The 23,186-nt window shown below is 42.9% G+C and overlaps 1 protein-coding gene across 4 annotated transcripts in view; it reads right to left on the bottom strand.

The window, feature by feature from the left end:
* Nucleotides 1-5,733: 5,733 nt before the first annotated feature.
* Nucleotides 5,734-23,186, bottom strand: part of plekhm1 (pleckstrin homology domain containing, family M (with RUN domain) member 1) — a 56,807-nt gene continuing 39,354 nt past the window's right edge. For all 4 annotated transcript variants that reach the window (XM_038778832.1, XM_038778834.1, XM_038778833.1 and 1 more), the window contains 5 exons: nucleotides 23,001-23,146; nucleotides 22,122-22,315; nucleotides 20,825-20,888; nucleotides 19,545-19,702; nucleotides 5,734-7,382 (listed from right to left, as the gene is read on the bottom strand). In XM_038778832.1, coding sequence (XP_038634760.1) covers nucleotides 7,274-7,382; nucleotides 19,545-19,702; nucleotides 20,825-20,888; nucleotides 22,122-22,315; nucleotides 23,001-23,146 — 671 coding nt within the window. In that variant the 3' untranslated portion in view covers nucleotides 5,734-7,273. The remainder of the gene's footprint in view (nucleotides 7,383-19,544; nucleotides 19,703-20,824; nucleotides 20,889-22,121; nucleotides 22,316-23,000; nucleotides 23,147-23,186) is intronic.

Genomic DNA, 23,186 nt, shown 5'->3' with positions numbered 1-23,186 from the left:
TTGGTGAACCACAAGCCTTCCATATATCAATCAAATGACCACACAACCAGTTAGTTTGTTCAAAAGATGGTTTATTTACATACACAAGTTACCTCGACATGCAAACACAATATCTACTGCGAGTTAAACTACACCTATCAGCTACAATAACCTATACTTAACTTCAGGGCAACCGGCACTGTGCAAATGGATAAGGCCTTTATCTGGATTTCACTTGGCTGGTTCGAAGAAAGTGGCTCTGTCTCTGCTGGGCTCATCCGTCAGGTACCGATCATTGGTCTTGAACTTGGCTGGCTGTTCCTGCTACAATTGGTTTGGCACAGACCGGATCCAAAAGAGACAGAAGAGATTTACCAGGATGTTGCCTGGTATGGAGGGCATTAGCTATGAGGAGCGGTTGAATAAACTTGGTTTGTTCTCACTGGAACCACAGAGGTTGAGGGGCGACTTGATAGAGGTCTACAAAATTATGAGGGGTATAGACAGAGTGGATAGTCAGAGGCTTTTCCCCAGGGTAGAGAGGTCAATTACTAGGGGGCATAGGTTTAAGGTGCGAGGGGCAAGGTTTAGAGGAGATGTACGAGGCAAGTTTTTTGGTTTTTGTTTTTAAACACAGTGGGTAGTGGGTGCCTGGAACTCGCTGCCGGAGGAGGTGGTGGAAGCAGGGACGATAGTGACATTTAAGGGGCATCTGGCCAAATACATGAATAGGATGGGAATAGAGGGATACGGACCCAGGAAGTGTAGAAGATTTTAGTTTAGATGGGCAGCATGATTGGCACGGGCTTGGAGGGCTGAAGGGCCTGTTCCTGTGCTGTACTTTTCTTTGTTCTTTGACTGTGTTTGGGTGGGGCTAGGATATTATATGATTCTGTGATTATGACTATGCCAGCCTGTTGCTTGACTAGCCTGAGAAAGCTCTCCCAATTTTGGCACAAGCACCCATATGTTAGTTAGGAGGACTTTCCAGGGTTGACGGGGCTGAGTTTGCCATTGCAAAGGTCAATACTGGATAGTCCATCTGATTTAATTCCTTCTCGATTTTCTAAGAGTTTGAAACGACAGAATAATTTGCTAGGCTATTTTAGTGAGCATTTAGGGGTAAACCACATCTCTATGTATCTGGAATCACGTGTCGGCCAGACATTAGGGAACCAGATGACCATTTATGACAATCGTCAATGGTTTCATGGCCATCATTAAACTTTTAGTTCCAGATTGTTTTTATAAAATTTGAATTCAAATATCATCAGCTGCCATGGTGTGATTCAAAAGAGGGTCCCCAGAACATTACCCTCGGTCTCTAGATTACTAGTCCAGTGACAATACCACTACGCCATTGCCTCTCCAGAAGGTAATGAATGTCTTCATTACCTGACTTTAAAAAAATCAGGATTGGGAATTACACATTGCAGACAATAACATTTAGAAAATGTGGGGTGGGGGAGGAGAAACAAGCAGACAGAATAGCGGGGGATGGCCATAGTTATTTGGGATAACAATGACAGCAGGAATAAGGAACATAGTTATCAACAAGACAAACATAAAATCCATTTGAATAAGATAAAAGATAATAAAGGATCCACCACATTAATAGACATTGTCTACAGACCAGTTCACGGTGGAAGAGAGGTAGAGAAAAAATATGCAGGCAATTTAGGGAATCAAGGTAAGAAGGAACATAGATTAATCATGGGGGATTTCAACCATCCTGAGCAGAAGATGTGGACAAAAGGGATAAAGGAATACAGTTCGCAGACAGTGTTTTGTTTTAAATTCATTTTACAGGATGTGAGCATCAGAGGCTAATAATTCTGCCTCTGTATTTATCAAGTAGAAAGAACAGGTAGTCACTTCATTACTCATCTCATCATTCAATATCTTAAAACACATTTAAAGTTTTTTAAAAAAACTGATGCATTGAATAAGGCATATTATTTTAGTTATGGGTCCAACAAGTGCCATTTGACCTAAAATTTCAAAATTATCAAATTTGCTTAAAGATGGGTTTTTAAATTAGAGAAACAACTGACCTTTCAGAAATGTGTACAAATTTTGGTATCAGAAAGCATTCTGCCATTAATTGCATCACTTATAATGTGATGCAATTAATCTTTACACTTAAAATAAAACACCCTGCCTTATTTAATTATTCATTTTATTAGCTTTAAATAAATTATATGGTTAAGGTACAGTATAATAAATATAAAACATTTGTATGATTAAAAAAGATTAACCAAAGCACAAATTATGGTTGTAAGCTTTAAAAAAAATATTATAAACAGAGTTTACAACGTAAAGACTGGACACAAAAAAAATGGTTTCCCCATCCTACTTAAAACGCACACTGTGCCTTTGTAGCACGAGTGCAAAAGCTTCCTGGTTAATTTAAACAGTTTTAACATTTAAAAATAACACTAATCTACAAAAATAGTAAAGAATCTCTCAAGAAATCTTTAACTTACCTGTGATTCATTGATGATTTCCAAACCGCAGCGTAAGTAAACGGAAGAACAAGGTCAAACGCGGGACACAATGCGGTCTCATTCACAAATTTTAAAACTGTAGTAGTTCACGTGTTCATACCTTGCGCACGTGGTAGGTCCATCCGGGTGCTGTGGAATCAGGTGATTTTTCCCTTTGTTAATTTCGCCGGTAGTGTCTTTGCCATGATCAAACATGGCAGACGTAAAGTTTTCTGGGACATCATTTAACATCATCAAAAAGGTAATTGCAATTTTTTTTGTTAAAAATGTGGGCTATATTTAATGTTTTATGTTGTAATGTGTGCTGCTAATGTATGTTTATTTTATACTGACAAGACTGACTTGCCAACGGAGTTTTAAAAAAATTTACATACCTTTTAAATTCGAGATCCAACGTAAATAACTGGGCAATAAAATTTACGAAATTTGCATTTTATTCCAGCACAAAAATGATAGACAACATTTAAAATAAGGAAATTTAATACTTTCCAGAATTAACCATTATTGATAAAATTGTGATAAACAGCAAAATCACTCAAATTCATTAATGAGAATGAATTATACAGCCTTAAGAACAAAGAGAGTTTCCATGTCTCTAAAAAAAATGTGAAAATGTGGGGGACACGAATGATTAAGTTATAAATTTGAATAAAATCATCTTCTGTTTTTCTTTGACCCGAGTACATTTGAATACCCAAGTATAATCCTCATAATAAAATTAATTTGGGTGGTGTGTGTGTACATGAATTTAGCATAAAATATGTATGAAATGTGAATACCCTTTAAAACCACTCTTGGCCTCCAAAAAAAATAACTAGCCATAAACAAACTCAGAAGATAAGATTCCTGGTCCAGATGGATTGCATATTTTTAAAAAACGTAAGAGGAAGAGGTGTTACTACTCGTGTTTAATAATTTATTAGGACAAAGCCAGAGGACAGGTAGATAGCCAATTTATTTTCAATATTTAAAAGGGACAGAATACTTCCAAAGAATTTTAGACTAGCTTGCTTAACAACCATGGTAGCAAAAATAATAGAATTCCTACTCATCAGAAATATGATGAATAGTCAGCATGGATCTCAAAAAGGGAAAATTTTGCTTGACTAGCCTTATTGAATTTGAGGCAGTAACTGAGAAAATAGACATTAGTAATGCAGCGAATGTAATTTATTTGGATTTTTAGAAGGCCTTTGATAAGGTATCCCATACTAGGCTAATGAATAAGATCAGGGAATGTAGAGTCAGTACTCAAGTGGCAGAATAGGTTGCTAGCTGACTTCAACACAAAGAAGAGAATGGTAGCAAGAGTAGTTATGTGGAGTGGTAAAAGGTGGGAACTTGTATTTTAGCACTGGGACCACTGCTGTTCACAATTTACATTCAACTATTTGGACTTTGAAATCAAAAACACAATTTCCACATTTACAGATGACATCACATTTAAAGGGGTGGAGACAGTCAATGCAGAGGCATACTGCACAAGGACATTAATACACTTGTAGATTGGAAAAATAATTGGAAAATGAAGTTCAACATAGATAAATGCAAGGTAGTCCATTTTGGTAGGATGATTAGAGGTCACATTATTTGGAAGGTACCAAGTCTGGGTGGGTTGGAGGAACAAAGGGATCTTAGACTACAAATACACCAATCGCTGAACGTTGTCCCATTTGGTAGCAAGACCATTAAAAAGAGCAAACCACGCACTAGATGTTATTTCTAGAGGGACAAAATTGAAAAGTAGGGAAGCTACCTGTATCAAAACTTTGGTTAGATCATACTACAGTATTATGTAACAGGGATACAGATGTGCTGGAGAGGGTGTAGAGATGATTCAAAAGGATAATACCAGCTATGTGTGGCTTTTGTTATGAGCATGTGCTTTTTTTTTTAAAGATACAATTTCTAATGCTGTTTTCTCACGCTGGATTTTTAACAAGCTGTAATCCCATTGAGAAAATGTAAAGACTGCCAACCAGCCTAATATACAATTTAGATTCCGTTCCCAAGTGGGATGAAAAGGAACTACTCAACCCTACAAGTACCACCCTCTCAACTCTGGAAAGCATGAAGAACCCCATCTCCTGTTGACATTTATACAATTACTCTTAAAAAGTTTAAGGCGAGACATCAAAAAATGTAATTACCTGTTCTATGCATGATTGCAGCAGGCATGGTAATCAAATTCCTCTGTAATATACAGTCAGCATGAACTGTTTTACCAAGTCAGAGAGAGATCGGAACGATATACTAAGAGGCTGCAGGAGCCATTTCTTTCCCTCCCTTGGAAGTATTGGGCATAGATATTGCAGAGTAACCACCCTAAGAGGAGGAATCTACTGCAAACCAGTCTTTTAGGGATAAAACATGTATACCTGCTCTATACAGCTACATCCAGCAAAAATGAACAGAACTGGCCACAATACTGAATTACCACAGAGGCCAAAGTACCAGTTGACCATATATTTCTTTGATCGTTTATTTTCACAAACTATACTCTATCCGCATATTCTACCTTGTGTGTGTGTCTGCGTGTAAGGCCCAGGGAATGTGTGTGTGACGTGTGAATGAAGGTCACCAGGGTCATGAGTAACATAGTAGGACTCGTGCAGTATTGGCAAAGAGCATCTTCACTCTCACCACAACTGAACCCTGTTACTAGACTTGGAGTGGTAAATTAAAGAAGTGAATTTTGACTCCTTCTCACTTCATTGCAACAATATACATATAAGGAACGGATTGGCAGGCTAGGTCTCCTCGTTCGAAAATATTTGGTTGTGGGGTGACTTGATAGAGGTCTTTAAAATTATGCAAGGCTTTGATAAAGTGGATACACAGAGAATATTTCCTTTTGTGGATAAGAGCATAACTAGAGGCCATCAATAAGATTGTCACCAAGAAATTCAATAGGGAATTCAGAAAAACCTTCAACCACAAAATAGTAAAAATGTAGAGTGCTTGAAACCAACAGTATGGATACAATTATGGGGAAACTGAGGAAATGAGGGAGAAGGGAAGGGATGGTTGCAATTGTAGATTTAGTTGAGAGAAGATGGGAGGAGGCTCGAGTGGAGCATAAACACAGGCATGGATTGGTTGGGCCGAATACACTATGCAATCCTATGTAGTGGGGACATGCTCAGATTATACCGTTCACCAAGTCTTGACAGGCAGGACATTAGTTGAATCCTTTTGTTAAGATAATCACACACTTTTTGTATTTAAATCAGAGTCCCAAACATTCTTTGCACATTTAAAAATCAAACCTTTAATGACAACATTCTGTTAAGAAAATAGAATTGTCTATAGAGTGAGCGTTTAGTAAATCTAGTCATGATATCTGATTGCAATGAAAGCATAAAGTCTGTAATGCCAAAAACTTGATAATACAAAAAGAAAAGTACAAAATGTATTATTATATGGCTTCTTTGTCCTGCTATAGTTGGAAGACCACAGGAGCCAGTGATACTTTACAACTTGTAACATGAGCCGCGTAATAAATCCAGGGTGGCTCTGATGCATCCAGAATTTTTTTGTAGTTTTGAATTTGTGTAATATACACTGCAGCTCTGCAAACCTTTGCTGATTCTGGATTTTTTTCCTTTACTATTAAACATGCACTAAGTCCAGATTTGTCTGCGAGAATTATAAACACTAGGGTTGACAGATTTGAACACAGACAGAATAATTTGCACCAAGCTGCACACAAAACCAAGATGGTTCATAAACACAAATGGTGCATCACAACAGAGTGCAACGACTTACATTTTGAATGTTCTTGGTATTATTCAGGATTTTAAAAAACTTCCTACAAGTTTAGCACCTTTGCAATTATTTTGGGCCAATTTGCGTAGGAAAGTACAAATTCCCATTGGAAATAAACAATTTCTTGAAAACTTTAGGTAGAAAATATTAAATTTGTAATGATTCACGCAGAATGTTTTAGAAGATGGCATTAAAATGAATTGAGCTGCCTGCTGATACAGATGCATTTAGGATTATAATGATTAGTAACTCAAATAAATGCTGTCAAGTCAACTGATTTAGAAACTGATTGACTATCTGCATTACTGTTACTCTCTTAAAACAAAAAACAAAACAGATAAAAAAAGGAATGAAATCTCCGATTAGCGTCAGACACACCAAGAAAAGTGCACACACCCTTTTGGCATAAGTGTTAATATACAGTAGTCACCCACCTTATTGTTGGAAGTTTAAATATTTTGTGTGTATTTACAAGGATTAGTTTGCAAAGTGCAATTCAAAGCAGTAAGGTCTAACAAATCTTTTTATGGCTACTTTCATCTGAGAATACCGTATGTACACATACTATACATGCGTTGTACATTCAATATTCTCAAACTGGTGATACAGTTTACATGTTTAATAAATCTATATGCACAAGTTGAAAAATAACTGAAGCATTTCCATAAAAATGGAACTGTACAAGTCAAACATTTTCGAGCAACATATATCAAATGGTTGAGGTTGAACTCCATCTGCAGGCGGCCTCTATGGTAACAGATCCCATCTTAGCAGTGTCCTGATGTCTAAAATTCTGAATCTACATCACCCTAATTACAGAGGAAGAAAAGCCGCACACTTAAGTGTGAGGACTGATAGTTCTCATGAAACGAAATGGGGGAGAGGTTTCTGCCTTCAGGAGTGGTTGTGAACAAGTTCATATCGCGCCAGCCCTTGAAAACTGCAGAAATTCCAAAGACTCTCAGTACAAAGCTCATCTTCTTCCTATCACACATACTATCTTCAATGTAGATCAACAGTTAATGCTGCATCTTGCACTCCTGGTACCTTTGTTTGCGTACACAACGAGGACACGATAGGACCCCATCCTTGCAAACCTTGTGGAAGACAGTCCTGCACTCTTTGCATCTGAGGAGTGAAAGGAGAAGTTAGGTCATTTGTGGGGTTGGCAACTAATTGCAATTAGCTTTTTTTTTCCCAGACTGATGCTTTTAAACATCATAATCAGAAGTTATAGAAATAAAACTGGAATGAAACATGAAAAAGGATCTCTGATAATCCATACTTTATTTCTACACACCACTAAAGCTTCTTTTGACATCAAATATTAAGTTAATTAGCCTCAGTCACTACTGCTTCCCAGGTGGGGTGCTTACCACTGGTGTTTGGCAGAGAAGTGTATTTCTTTTTTTTAAAAAACAGACAATTTTATTGAGGTATTTTTGGCATTGTAAACAGTAACAATATACATTAGTGTGCAGATACCAATTACAAAAAACATAGTGCAAATAACTACCACTCTCGCAAATAGGCCCGCCTATTCTTCCCCCCTACTCTACATTCTACACCCCCCCCCCGACGATGGGTTCCCTGCGAAGAAGTCGATGAATGGTTGCCACCTCTGGGCGAACCCAGATAGTGATCCCCGTAGGGCGAACTTGATTTTTTCCAAGCCGAGAAAGCTTGCCATGTCCGACAGCCATACTTCGGTCTTTGGGGGCTTTGAGTCCCTCCAGGCCAACAGTATTCGTCGCCGGGCTATCAGGGAAGCAAAGGCCACAACGTTGGCCTCTATCCCCTCCTGTACTCTCGGGTCTTCCGACACCCCAAAAATCGCCACCTCTGGACTCATCGCCACCCTTGTTTTCAGTACCCGGGATATGACATCCGCAAATCCCTGCCAGCATCCCCTGAGTTTTGGACACGCCCAGAACATGTGGACATCGGTTGAAAAAGATAATATTGTGGAGGAGAATGCTGAGACCCAGGCTATTAGAATAGATGGCATTGAGGTGCGTAGGGAAGAAGTGTTGGCAATTCTGGACAAGGTGAAAATAGATAAGTCCCCGGGGCCGGATGGGATTTATCCTAGGATTCTCTGGGAAGCCAGGGAAGAGATTGCTGAGCCTTTGGCTTTGATTTTTAGGTCATCATTGGCTACAGGAATAGTGCCAGAGGACTGGAGGATAGCAAATGTGGTCCCTTTGTTCAAGAAGGGGAGTAGAGATAACCCCGGTAACTATAGGCCGGTGAGCCTAACGTCTGTGGTGGGTAAAGTCTTGGAGAGGATTATAAAAGATACGATTTATAATCATCTAGATAGGAATAATATGATTAGGGACAGTCAGCATGGTTTTGTGAAGGGTAGGTCATGCCTCACAAACCTTATCGAGTTCTTTGAGAAGGTGACTGAACAGGTAGACGAGGGTAGAGCAGTTGATGTGGTGTATATGGATTTCAGTAAAGCGTTTGATAAGGTTCCCCATGGTCGTCTATTACAGAAAATACGGAGGCTGGGGATTGAGGGTGATTTAGAGATGTGGATCAGAAATTGGCTAGTTCAAAGAAGACAGAGAGTGGTAGTTGATGGGAAATGTTCAGAATGGAGTTCAGTTACGAGTGGCGTACCACAAGGATCTGTTCTGGGGCCGTTGCTGTTTGTCATTTTTATAAATGACCTAGAGGAGGGCGCAGAAGGATGGGTGAGTAAATTTGCAGACGACACTAAAGTCGGTGGAGTTGTAGACAGTGCGGAAGGATGTTGCAGGTTACAGAGGGACATAGATAAGCTGCAGAGCTGGGCTGAGAGGTGGCAAATGGAGTTTAATGTGGAGAAGTGTGAGGTGATTCACTTTGGAAAGAATAACAGAAATGCGGAATATTTGGCTAATGGTAAAATTCTTGGTAGTGTGGATGAGCAGAGGGATCTCGGTGTCCATGTACATAGATCCCTGAAAGTTGCCACCCAGGTTGATAGGGTTGTGAAGAAGGCCTATGGTGTGTTGGCCTTTATTGGTAGAGGGATTGAGTTCCGGAGCCATGAGGTCATGATGCAGTTGTACAAAACTCTAGTACGGCCGCATTTGGAGTATTGCGTACAGTTCTGGTCGCCTCATTATAGGAAGGACGTGGAAGCTTTGGAACGGGTGCAGAGGAGATTTACCAGGATGTTGCCTGGTATGGAGGGAAAATCTTATGAGGAAAGGCTGATGGACTTGAGGTTGTTTTCGTTAGAGAGAAGAAGGTTAAGAGGTGACTTAATAGAGGCATACAAAATGATCAGAGGGTTAGATAGGGTGGACAGCGAGAGCCTTCTCCCGCGGATGGAGGTGGCTAGCACGAGGGGACATAGCCTTAAATTGAGGGGTAATAGATATAGGACAGAGGTCAGAGGTGGGTTTTTTACGCAAAGAGTGGTGAGGCCGTGGAATGCCCTACCTGCAACAGTAGTGAACATGCCAACATTGAGGGCATTTAAAAATTTATTGGATAAGCATATGGATGATAAGGGCATAGTGTAGGTTAGATGGCCTTTAGATTTTTTCCATGTCGGTGCAACATCGAGGGCCGAAGGGCCTGTACTGCGCTGTATCGTTCTATGTTCTATGCTGGTCCTCCCCCACATCTAGCACACTTGTCCTCCAGCCCAAAGAATTTGCTCATCCGGGCCACCGTCATGTGGGCCCAGTGAACCACCTTGAACTGAATCAGATCGAGCCTGGCACATGTTGCGGTTGCATTTACCCTTCTCAGAGCGTCTGCCCATACGCCTCCCTCCAACTCCCCACCAAGCTCCTCCTCCCATTTAAGTTTCAGTTCCTCGGTCCCTGTGTCCTCCGCTCCCATAAGCTCCTTATAAATATCTGAGACTCTCCCCTCTCCTACCTCACCCTGGAAATTACCCTGTCCTGGATGCCCCTTGGTGGAAGGCGTGGAAAGGACGGGACCTGTCTACGTACGAAATCCCACACCTGTAAGTACCGAAAGTCATTCCCCCTCGCCAGCCCGAACTTCTCCTCCAGCGCCCTCATGTTCACGAAGCTCCCTTCCAGGAACAAGTCGCCCATCCTTCCCACCCCCGCCCTCCGCCACGCTTGAATCCCGCCATCCATCTTTCCCGGGACAAATCGGTGGTTGTCACATATTGGGGATCAGACCGACGCTCCCACTTCCTCTGCATGCTTCCTCCATTGGCCCCAAATCCGCAAAGCCGCCACCACTACAGGGCTGGTGGAGTACCTGGCCGGCGGGAGTGGCAGGGGAGCCGTGACCAGGGCTGCCAAGCTGGTGCCCCTGCACGAAGCAGCCTCCACCCGCTCCCAAACCGACCCCGTACCCACTATCCATTTCCTTATCATGGCTATGTTAGCCGCCCAGTAGTAGTTGCTGAGGTTCGCCAATGCCAGCCCCCCCTCGCTACGGTTCCGTTCCAGCATCCCCCTCTTTATCTGCGGGGACCTCCCCGCACAAACAAATCCCAGGATGATTTTATTGATTCTTTTAAAGAAGGACCGTGGACTGAAAATAGGGAGACACTGAAAAATAAACAGGAATCTCGGGAGGATCGTCATCTTCACCGTCTGTACTCTCCCCGCTAGTGACAGCGGGAGTGCATCCCACCTCCGAAACTCGCTCCTCATTTGCTCCACCAGCCTGGACAAGTTCAACCTATGCATCTTACCCCAGTCACGCGCCACTTGTATCCCTAGATACCTAAAACTTTCCCCAACCAGCCTAAATGGTAGCTCCCTCAGCCTATTCTCCTGATCCCTCGCCTGCACCACAAACATCTCGCTTTTTGCCGTGTTCAACTTGTAGCCCGAAAACCGGCCAAACTCCCCTAGGATTTCCATAATCCCGTCCATCCCTGCCGCTGGATCTGACACATACAAAAGCAGGTCGTCTGCGTAGAGCGAGACCTTGTGTTCTATCCCTCCACCCGACCATTCCCTTCCATCCCCATGCTGCTCTCAGAGCAATTGCCAGCGGTTCTATGGCCAACGCAAATAGCAGTGGAGAGAAGGGGCATCCCTGTCTTGTCCCGCGGTGTAGTCTAAAATACTCAGATGTCATCCTTACACTAGCCTCCGGGGCCTGATATAGCAGTTTAACCCAGTCCACAAAGCCCTCTCCAAACCTAAACCGTCCCAACACCTCCCATAAATAGTCCCACTCCACCTGGTCAAAAGCCTTTTCGGCATCCATTGCCACCACTACCTCCACCTCTCTGCCCTCCGGGGGCATCATAATCACATTGAGTAGCCTTCTTAGATTGTCTACCAGTTGCCTGCCCTTAACAAACCCCATTTGGTCCTCCACAATCACGTCCGGTACACAGTCTTCGATTCTGTACGCCAGGATCTTGGCCAGCAGTTTAGCGTCTACATTAATCAGGGAGATTGGCCTATCGGAACCACAGACCTCCGGATCCTTATCCCATTTTAATATCAGGGAGATGGTGGCTTGCGACATCGTCGGTGTGTAACACCCCACTATCCCTCGCCTCGTTAAACACCCTAACCAGCACCGGCCCCAGTATACCCGCAAACTTTTTGTAGAACTCCACTGGATACCCATCCGGCCCCGGGCTTTACCCGACTGTATGGCCTTCAGGACCCCCATTACTTCTTCAGCTCTAATCAGGGCCCCCAGCCCCTCTACCATCCCCCTGCCCACCTTTGGGAAGGTCAGCCCATCTAAGAAGTGCCTCATCCCCTCTGGCCCCATGGGGGTTCCGAGGTATACAGCTTACTGTAAAAGTCCCTGAATACCCTGTTCAGTCCTGCCAGGTCTCCCACCCGGATCCCTGCCCCGTCCACTACCGTCCCTATCTCCCTGGCCGCCTCCCTCTTCCTAAGTTGCTGCGCAAGCATTCTGCTAGCTTTCTCCCCAAAATCGTATACCGCGCCCCTGGCCTTTCTGAGTTGCTCTACGGCCTTCCCAATGGATAGCGCTCCCAGCTCTGCCTGCAGTCTCTGTCGTTCCCGAAGTAGCTCTGCCCTCGGGGAGTCTGCATATTCCCTATCCGTCCGTGTCATCTCCAGCACCAGTCTGTCCATCTCTGCCCTATCCGTTCTGTCCCTATGGGCTCAGATTGAGATCAGTTCCCCTCTCACTACCGCCTTCAGCGCCTCCCAGAGCACCGCTGCTGAGACATCCCCTGTATCGTTGACCTGCAGGTAGTCCTGCATGCATTTCCCCACTCTCTCACACACCCTCTCCTCTGCCAACAATCCCACCTCTAACCTCCATTGTGGGCGCTGGTAACTTTCTTTGCAGACCAGCAGGTCGACCCAATGTGGAGCATGGTCCGAAATAGTGATCACTGAATATTCAGTATCCCTCACCCCCTCCAAAAAGTCCCTACTCATAATAAAGAAGTCAATACGAGAATAAACCTTGTGAACATGTGAATAGAATGAGAACTCCTTCTCCGTCGGCCGGCTAATTCTCCAGGGGTCTACATTTGTTCCATGAACCCTCTCAGTTCTCTTGCCATTGCCGGGACCCTGACCGTTCTGGAGCAAATCCGGTCGAGGTCGGGGTCGAGGACTGTATTAAAGTCCCCACCCATAATCAACTTGTGCAAATCCAAGTCGGGGATTTTCCCCAGCAGCCTTTTGATGAAATCTACATCATCCCAGTTTGGAGCGTAAATATTCACCAGGACCACCTTCACCCCCTCAAGCTTGCCCCGGACCATAAGAAATGTACCACCCCCATCCGCAACTGTGCTGTCCGCCTCAAATTTAACCCGTTTGTTCGCGACCCTTCTGGTCTTAGCGTCAAGCCCCGAATGGAAGACCTGGCTAACCCAGCCCTTCCGTAATCTAATCTGGTCCGCCACTTTCAAATTTGTCTCCTGCAGTAACATTACATCCGCCTTCAGAGCCCGTAAGTGTGCAAACACGTGTCCTCTTGACTGGCCCGTTTAATCCTCTAACATTCCAGGTGATCAGCCTGGTTGGAGGGGTCCCTGCCCTGCCCCCCCCCCCCCCCCACGCCAATCAGCCATCCCCCTTCTTGCCCCCCCCCCCGTGCCCATGTGCCGCGCCTCCCCTGGTCCGCCTCTTGGCAGCTCCCACCCCCGACCCCTTCCCTGTAACCTGGTTCAGTTCCCTCCCTCGTCAGCAGATCTTCCCCCCCCCCCCCAAGCAACAACCTCTTGTAACCTAACCCCTGCCATATACTGGCTGTATACACATCCCCCACCTCGTTCCCGTTGACTAGCTCAAAGCAGCTAGCCTGGTGGCTCTCAACTCCGGCGCCACCATGTCTCACACCTATTGTCCCCCCGCCCATCAACACCACCTCCCCAGAACAGCCCTGTTCGAGCAATCGTTCTGGGACCGAGACAGAGAGAAAACAAACAAAGAACAAAGCAACATTCCCAGAAGAGAAAAAAAAAGCAAAGAGAACCCAAACAGCCCCCCAGCAACTTAAACTTTAACTATCACTTTGACTTTAACTTTCAAACTGGCAAACACAAACACAAGAATACCCCCAATTTTAAATAAAAGAGCATGCCGAACGACATCACTAACACGAAGGGCAATCTGTGAATAACTGCAGACATCCCTTAGTACACTCTAACTTGAGTCCATGGGTCCTCAGTTCGGCACCAGTTCATGCCCCTTAGCTTCCACCGGGTCGTCAAAATAATGTTGCTGTTCCCGGTATGTGACCCAAAGCCGCGCCGGGAAAAGTAGCCCAAACTTGACCCTCTTTTTAAACAGAATCTCTTTAATTTGTCTGTAGGCTGCCCTCCTTCTGGCCCAGATCCTGGTAGATGCGCAGGACACTCTTGTTCCATGAGCAGCTCCTCGTGTTCTTGGCCCACTGAAGAACCCGCTCCTTGTCCACGAACCTATGGAACCTGACCACCATTGCCCGGTGGGGCTCCCCCCCTCGTGGCTGCCTCGCCTGCACTGTGTGCCCTGTCCAGCTCCAACAGACGCAGGAAGAAATCATCCCCCACCAGCTTCTGCAGCATGTCTGCCACATATGCCGTGGCATCCACTCCCTCGGCCCCCTCCGGGAGCCCAATGATTCTCAGATTCTGCCGGCGAGACCTGTTTTCCAGGTCCTCCAGCTTGTCCATCAGCCTTGCTTGCTGCTCCTTCAACTTACTAATTTCCACGTCCGCTACCGTTTGGAAATCCGCCTGCTCTTCCACAGTCTTCTCCAGTGCCTGGACCTTCTTATCCTGAGCATCCAGCCTCTGGTCAAGTCTCTCCACCGCTTTCTGGAGCGGTTCCAAATTATCCCACTTCAGTGCTGCGAAGCTCTCTTTCATGACCTGCAGCATGTTGTCCAGTGCTGCCTGGACCGTCCTTTCCGTGGTCCGTTCATCGGCCATCTTTCCTCCCACTTGAGCTTCCACACCACCTTTGTTCAGCCCCTTCTTCGCCTGTTTTCGCTCCCTTCTGCTCCTTTAAGTCCATACAACTCTGTATGGATTCAGATCTAGAGTGCTATTGCTTTTCACTCCAGCGCTCAAAAGTTCAAAAAGTCAGGGAAAAAGGTCTTAAAGACAGACCGGAGCGAGAGCCACCAAATGTGCGACTTACTTCCTCAAAGCTGCCACTGGAAGTCCAGAGAGAAGTGTATTTCTGATCAGCTGACGAGACAAAGACACTAGCTTTATTTAGTTGGAGTGGAGAAGGGCAAAAGGCCATCCTTAAAAAGGTGAAGATTAAAATTGTGAGGTAGATCAAAGCCGAGTGAGAAATCATGATTAAAGTGGATTAAAAAAAAAGTAAATTCAGAGTACCCAATTCTTTTTTTTCCAATTAAGGGGCAATTTAGCGTGACCAATCTATCAACCCTGCACATCTATGGGTTGTGGAGGCGAGACCCACAGACACGGAAGGAATGTGCAAACTCCACACGGACAGTGACCCGGGATCGAACCTGGGTCATAGAATTATAGAATTTACAGTGCAGAAGGTCCTCGGCTAAAGTGGATTTAATATTCAACAGAATGTAATTAAATGGAAAAACCCACACCAAATCAAAATATTCTAGAGTGAAGTGTTAAAAATAAAGGTTTGTAAATGTGATGTAATATTTTATAAATTGCATGTTTTATTTGACAGAAAAATCTGTATTCACTGAAAAAAGGAGTTCAAATGTCATAAGAACATAAGAACTAGGAGCAGGAGTAGGCCATCTGGCCCCATCAGCCTGCTCCGCCATTCAATGAGATCATGGCTGATCTTTTGTGGACTCAGCTCCACTTTCCGGCCCGAACACCATAACCCTTAATCCCTTTATTCTTCAAAAAACTATTTATCTTTACCTTAAAAACATTTAATGAAGGAGCCTCAACTGCTTCACTGGGCAAGGAAATCCATAGATTCACAACCCTTTGGGTGAAGAAGTTCCTCAGTCCTAAATCTACTTCCCCTTATTTTGAGGCTATGTCCCCTAGTTCTGCTTTCACCCGTCAGTGGAAACAACCTGCCCGCATCTATCCTATCTGTTCCCTTCATAATTTTTAATGTTTCTCTAAGATCCCCCCTCGTCCTTCACAATAAAGTACACTTCACAATAAAGTGTCTTGAGTTTTCCTGTACAAAGGAGAAGGAATGGCATTGCACAGCATGTGGTTCAATATTTATCTGAGCATATAGATAGTTTGAAGTGCAAACTATTTTAATGTCTCTGTGACTTGGGTTTAAATTGAACTCAAATTGATAGAATGCAAGTCTGTTTGTAAAGATGTTGAGGGAAATTATATTTCCAATCTAGATCCTATTAGGTATTGGTTCAGAGCTCAAATCTAGCCGAAATTGAGCACTCGTGTAGAAAAGTTGCACTAGAGAAAACATTGCGAAAATGTGGCATTTGGCATTTGGGCAACAAAGGGTAGTGTTTGAGAGAACGGGATTAAAGTAAACTGAAGAGGACAGATGTGCAGTTTAATTCTGCAACTAATTGCACTGCGCATGACTTGGCACTGCCTCGAAGCCACTGTGTGTTGAAACAGACTTTATCTGAAATCCACCTATGGGCCCCAGTGGACTGGTTTATCCCAATCCTCGATACCAACAGGCGAACACAGACTAGAAAGACGGCCAGAACACTTTAACCACCTCCTCAATCGGCCTTCATCCGTCTGTGAAGAAACAATCAATAGGTTGCCACAGGTTACCATCAACTGCTTTCTTAAAGATTCTCCCATGTTATTAGAACCAATGAGTGGAATCAAATTCCTATCTAGTGACAAAGGTGCTTTGACAAAGAGTCATCCAGACTCGAAATTGTTAGCTCCCTTATTTCGCCACAGATACTGTCAGACCTGCTGAGATTGTTCAGTATTTTCTGTTTTTGTTTCAGATTCCAGCATCCACAGTAATTTACTTTTATCCAATGACTACAAGTCTAACCTGTGCAGCCTTTCCTCATAAGACAACCCGCCCACTGCAGGTATTAGTCCAGTAAACATTCTCTGAACTGTTTCTAATGCATTTATATATTTCCTTAAATGTGGGGGGAAGAACTGTACACAGTACTCCAGATGTGGTCCCACGAGTGCCCTGTACAACTGAAGCATAAAATCCCTACTTTTGTAATCAATTCCCCTCACAGCAATAATTTACTTTTATCCCATAACTAAGAGCCTAACCTGTCCAACATTTCTTCATAAGTCAACCCGCCCACTCCAGGTATTAGTCCCGGAAACATTCTCTGAGAAGCATTTACATTTTTATATTTCTTGCTATAATTCTTTCGCACTCTAATTTTTCATTCCTCATTAATCTTTGTGTCATTCTTTTCTGTTCTTAATAATTTGTTCAATTTTCGGTCCTACCTTTGCTCAAGAAAATATTTTTTTAACTTTGAATTTGTCTTTAACCTTTTAGTTAACTACGGATGGTGGGTCCTCCCCTTGAAGTTTTTCTTTCTCATTGGAATATATCTATTCTTTGTATTCTAAAATGTCTGTCACTGCATCTCTATGATCTATCACTTAATCTCATTTGTCAGTTCAATTTAGCTAGCTCTGATTTCATGCCCTCATAAATACTCCCAATTTTAAAATACTAATATTTGACACTTTTCTCTCGCTCTAATGGAATGTAAAATTCATCATGTTCTGATCGCTGTTGTATAGTGATGCCTTCATTATGAGGTTATCAATTAATCCTATCTCATTGCACAATACCAGGTCTCGTAGAGCCTGGTGTATAGCATGCCTGTCTACCTGGACAAGCGGAAAGGAACTGGCCAATCTTGCGACAGTCACAGACGAATCTCACTCCTCTCCATGGCTTGAAAAATCTCCACCAGAATCCTTCTGAACAGCTTAGTTCAACATTGCAATCAGGATCTGCTGTCAGAGAAGTCAGTGTGGTTTCAGAAAAGATTGAGAAACCACTGATATGGTGTTTGCAGTTAGATGGTGCCATGAGAAATACCAAGAACAGAACATGGATTGTGATACCACATTTGTTGATCTGTCCAAGGCCTTTGACAGTCAGCCATTAGGGCCTTTGGAAGGTAATGGAGAAATTTGGCTGCCCTGAGAAATTAATCACGTGGTTTGACAGTTCTATATGCATGCCTGCGCATCTGGATGAAGGAGAGTCGTCTAACTCACTGCCAATCACTGATAGAGCTCAACAGGGCCGCATGCTAAAACCAGCTTTCAGAGAGCATATTTTTCTCTGCAATGCTCTGATGCCGTCCAAGACGTTGATCTTGGCATTGATATCTCATGGATGGGAAGCTGCTCGATCTGAGATAATTCCAAGCAAAGGTCAAGTACATCAAGAACATACTTCACAATTTCCTATTTGTAGACTGTGTACTAGCTGCCAGTCCAGAGTTTGACATGCAACGTGGCAATGACTTGCTTTCTAATGTATGCATCAAGTTTGGCCTTACGATCAGCACAAGGAAAACTGAAGTCATGTACTTGCCTGCTGCAGGAAAGCCCTATCTTGAGCTCAAGGTTCCAATCCATGACCAGGACCGGTCAGTCGTGCATAAGTTCACTTTATGTCATCACCACACTCACACTCTCTCTCTCTCTCTCTCAAGCTGTCTGTATTGACAATGAGACACTTACAACCATTGCCAAAGCCTTTGGCAGACTTCGAACAGCAGTCTCGAGAAAAGAGGAGTATGTCTGTCTGCCAAACTTAAAGTCTATATAGAGCCCACTGTACTCTACACATGCGAGACTTGGACTGTGTACCAGCATTGTGCCAAGAAGGACAACCATTTTCACTGAAGATGCTTTCAAAAATTTCTGAAGATCAGGTGACAGGACAAACTATCAGACGCTGAGATGTTCCCCTGAGTTAGTATGCCAAGCATCCACACCACATCAAGACAGCGATTATGGAGTTGGGCTAGTCATGTCGCCTGAATGCTTGACACTTGCTCACTAAAGCAAATCTTCAATGAACAGCTTGAGTGGGGTGCCCTCTCAAGATGGTCAATGGAAGTGCTACAAGACCACTTTGAAGACTTCATTTAAGAGCATTTATATTGGTTCAGAGCCCTGGGAGAAACTTCCTTGGGATTGCTGCACCTGACGTAGCCAGGTATAAAACAATGTGGCCTCCTTTAAAAGCAAGGCAATTATCAGAGGCACAAAGAAAAAAAATGCAACCAGTATCTCGTCCAAAGCTCACATGTGTTAACCTGCCCTATTTGCAGCAGAGCGTTTCAGGCGAAGAATGGCCCGAGCATTCAACTGTGTTCCCACCAGAACCCTACCAAACAGCCCATGAATAACATGGTGAATAATAACATTTACTTGATGAAGGGGAAAATTGTACAGGTATGTCCTGTGCACAAAATGTAGGGAAAATCTGATCAAACCAATTACCGCCTCATCAGCAAAATGATGAAAGGTACTGTCAACAGTTTGATCAAGCACCATTTATGCAACAATAACCTGTTCACTGTTGCTCAGATTAAGTTGTGCCAGGGCTACCCGGTTCCATAGACGTAGACCATACATTGCAATGGTGTAAATAAACTTTTGTTTACAGGTTCATAAACCTCCTTCCTTTAATAATCATAATAGTTTATTATCACAAGTCGGCTTCAATGAAGTTATTATGTAAAGCCCCTAGTCGCCACATTCCGGCGCCTGTTTGGGGAGGCCAGTAAGGGAATTGAATCCGCGCTGCTGGCCTTGTTTTGCATTACAAGCCAGCTGTTTAGCCCACTGTGCTAATTAGAAGCGTTCTGTGCAGGTTTCCAAATGTTCATACACAAAGCAATTAGGATAATGCTTTATACAAGAATGTTAAGAATACTTTTGCTTACCTTGAAGTTGATTCAAACTCAAAAGGAAAGATGATGTCATTGCTATTACAGAGTTGGCAGATGAAGCCACGCTGAGTGCAAAGGCCACACATATAGACATGATTAGTGGCATAGTGAATGGCGTGCTGCAAGAATGCTTCAAACACTCCTTGTGCTGTCTGCAAGATAAAAGGAACACTAGAAGAACAGAACACTGAAATGCAAACATCTTTTTATTTGGGCACATCTTGAAGCAGTCTGATCGAAAAATGTAGTGAACACATTTGGCGACCGGAAAATGTTAATCAATCAGCTACAGCAAGAATTGCAGCTGTAGGGAGAGGATCGGTGAGTGAGTGAGTGAGAGAAAGGATGGGCAAGTGAGTGAGTGAGAGAGGGAATGGGCAAGTGAGTGAGTGAGTGAGAGGATGGGCAAGTGAGTGAGCGAGAGGATGGGCAAGTGAGTGAGTGAGAGGATGGGCAAGTGAGTGAGTGAGAGAAAGGATGGGCGAGGGAGTGAGTGAGAAAGGGGATGGGCAGGTGAGTGAGTGAGAGGATGGGCAAGTGAGTGAGTGAGAGGATGGGCAAGTGAGTGAGTGAGAGAGAGGATGGACAAGTGGTGAGGGAGTGAGTGTGAGCATGAGGATGTGGGGGTGGGAATGGGCGAGTGTGCAAGGAAGGGGAGAGGAACGAGCGTGTGTGTGTGTGTATATATGTGAGAGAGAGACCGAGACAAAGAGCCGTGTGTGTGATATAATATATATATATATTGTTAAAATTTATATTATACATACATATACATTATATATTCAGAGCTGGGCTCACTCTCATCCTTTAACACTCTAATGGTCATCATTGTTGATTACTCATTTCTAAAATGATTAATTTGTGTTTTTGTTTGCTCAGCAAGTTTTATCTTTTCTTACATCAGCTTTTTATTTGAAATTCATGTTTAATGTTTTGCCAAATCTCATCTTCCAGAATTGTGTTTTTTTAATATTAAAAAATAAACTCTTGTTTTAAAAATAGATATTGAAAGTAATGCAGTACATAATAGAATATATAACATGGAACCTAAGTGGGCCATGTTATGAGGCAGTAATTAAGAGAAATTCAAATGCCAACTAGCTTTGCTTTGATTGTTTTTCAGCTGTATATGAAGCACACGACCTGATACTGTTCTGAAACCCAATTAAACACATGCTTCATCTACTCAGGTTGATAGGCTGAATGATTTGCCTTTAGAAAATATTGCATGTTGTACAGTATAAATAAGTAGTTAGACAATATTAGGCACTAACCCGTCGAAGATCAGAAACACTGTATAGGTCAGGTGATTCCAGGAGATACTTTTTCTGCTCCAACCTGAAACAGGAGATAACAGCTTTCAAACAACTAACGTCAGAGTCATTTGTATTGAAGAAACAAACCAGTTTTTTTCTTTTTGTCTGTAGCTGCATTAATAGCTAGGGATAAATAATTTGCCGGGGCATTGGGGAGAGCTCCCCCACACTTGTTTGAAATAGTACCATGGGATCTTTTACGTCCTTCTGGGAGGACTGATGGGGCCTCAGTTTAATGCCTCATCTGATAGATGGTCCTCCAACAGTGCAGCATTTTGTCAATACTATATTGGGGTCTGTCAAGCCTGGACTTGTGTGCTCAAGTTCTGGAGTAGAACCTCAACCCATGATCTTTGGTCTCTGAGAAGAATGCGACCAACCAAGCTACACTGGTACCAAGAAGTGAATGTACTTTGGAAAAACACTTGACAGGGTTATATCCCTCCATGAGCTCTTTCTTTTGAGGATGCTAGATTTATTACTTTGGTTAAGAATTGCAAAACATTAATCAGACTCTGGACAGTTCGCCATTTAGTCAGGAATAAAAGATCAACTCAGCAACACAAGATGGAAATTTAAAAAAAACTCTATATTGTGTCTTGGATGTCTGCAGAATGTTCCAAAGTGCTTTGCAGTCAATAGATTACTTTTAATTTTGAAGTTTAATTACTTTGTTTTGTGAGCAACTGCAGCAGCAATTTGCATGCATCTAGGTCCCATAAGTAACACTTGGACATGGACGAACTAAATGGTTTTCCTGATAATGGTTGTTGAATAAATGTTGGCAATGTTCCAAAAGAAATCCACTGCACTTCTTCGAATAGCACAAAGGGATCCATCGCATCAAGGGGCCTTTCATCTAACATTTCTGAAAGATGAGATCTGTGACAATGCTTTGCTCCTCAGTTGGACACTAAATAAATGAATTTATTGACAGCTTACAGAAACTTTCTTGAGCAGAGTTGAATTTAGGCAAACACATCTTCCCTTCAAGATAAGTAACACCTATTGCATCAGAAAATTATCAAATGCAAACACTGGTTTCATCAATATCAGAAATTAGAACTGCAATGTTTTGTAATATATTGAGCAAAAAAATGTCAAATACATAAAACTAAAGTTATTTTACATTTAAAGAAATACTCTTAGCATGTGGGGAAGGTACTTTCAGGGTGATTTCACATTAGTGGGCAAAAATTGGAATTCAAACACTGCGCAACTGGTGCATTGTGAACTAAAAGCATTCATTGCTTACTTTTTATAAAACTCCTGGACTGCACCACTCCGACAAGTGAGAAGATAGTCTTCCAACAACTTCAACCGATCTCTGCTCCTGCGGGCCTGGGCCATCTGCTCAATATACTGGTACAGACTTCCATTTACCACATTAATATCAATGAATGGTTCATTTTGGGTCTGCTGCAGGAAGTTTGCAGCTATATCGGAAACCTTTGTTGAAAAACAGAAAATGTTAACTCGAGTAAAGACAGACATTTTCTCCTTATTGTTCAGTATGCTAAAGCTTCATTTTCTCCAATAATGTCAATGGCCTTTAGAGATTTTGCACCACATTATCATAGTGAAATTTCAAGTACTTTTCAGTTACTTATACTGTGGATGATGTAGAGGTTTCTGAACTTTCTGGGAATGAGTGAGGAACTGATAAAGAAACATCGGTTTTCAAATATCAGAACTGTTGAACTGAGAGATCGGTATCACTTAACCTTACTTTTAAAACATTTTTCACACAAAGCAGGCCACCACTCTCGGGGAAAGCACAGATGGAAAGAAAATAATCAATGCCTTGTCAGCCCAACTTCTTTCTTCTGATGACAAAAAAATATATACATTGTCTTTACCATGCTGCAAATCCTCAACAAGTGCTCTCATTGTCAGATTACTCAAACCTAAACTGGTGGGGTACCTACAGAGTGCACATTTTACACTGATCATCGGTCATGTAATGCGGATTGCCCCCCAAAACATAACTGGTTATCATACCGACTCCTCTGGGTAGTTGCCATGCACACCCCACCCTACCTTTTGACCGCAAGTACACAAAATCACCTGTATGTGCATTGGGAGCAGTGCATTATCAAAGAAGCTAGAACCAAACACAATAACGGTTACTCACCCCTTTTTTCATCAGGTCCCAGTTATGGATCATTCTGGAAGGGATAATTATTAATGTATCATGATGACACATCTCACAGTAGTAAAGGCCGGAATAGGCACAAAGCTTGGGTTTTCCAAAAGAAAATCCAATTTGTTGATGACATCCTTCAAAATAAAAACACAATAAAAAATAAACTGAAGATTA

This window comes from Scyliorhinus canicula, chromosome 19, assembly GCF_902713615.1.
Source record: "Scyliorhinus canicula chromosome 19, sScyCan1.1, whole genome shotgun sequence".
Classification (NCBI taxonomy): domain Eukaryota; kingdom Metazoa; phylum Chordata; class Chondrichthyes; order Carcharhiniformes; family Scyliorhinidae; genus Scyliorhinus; species Scyliorhinus canicula.
This window is presented reverse-complemented; position numbering and strand designations above follow the sequence as displayed.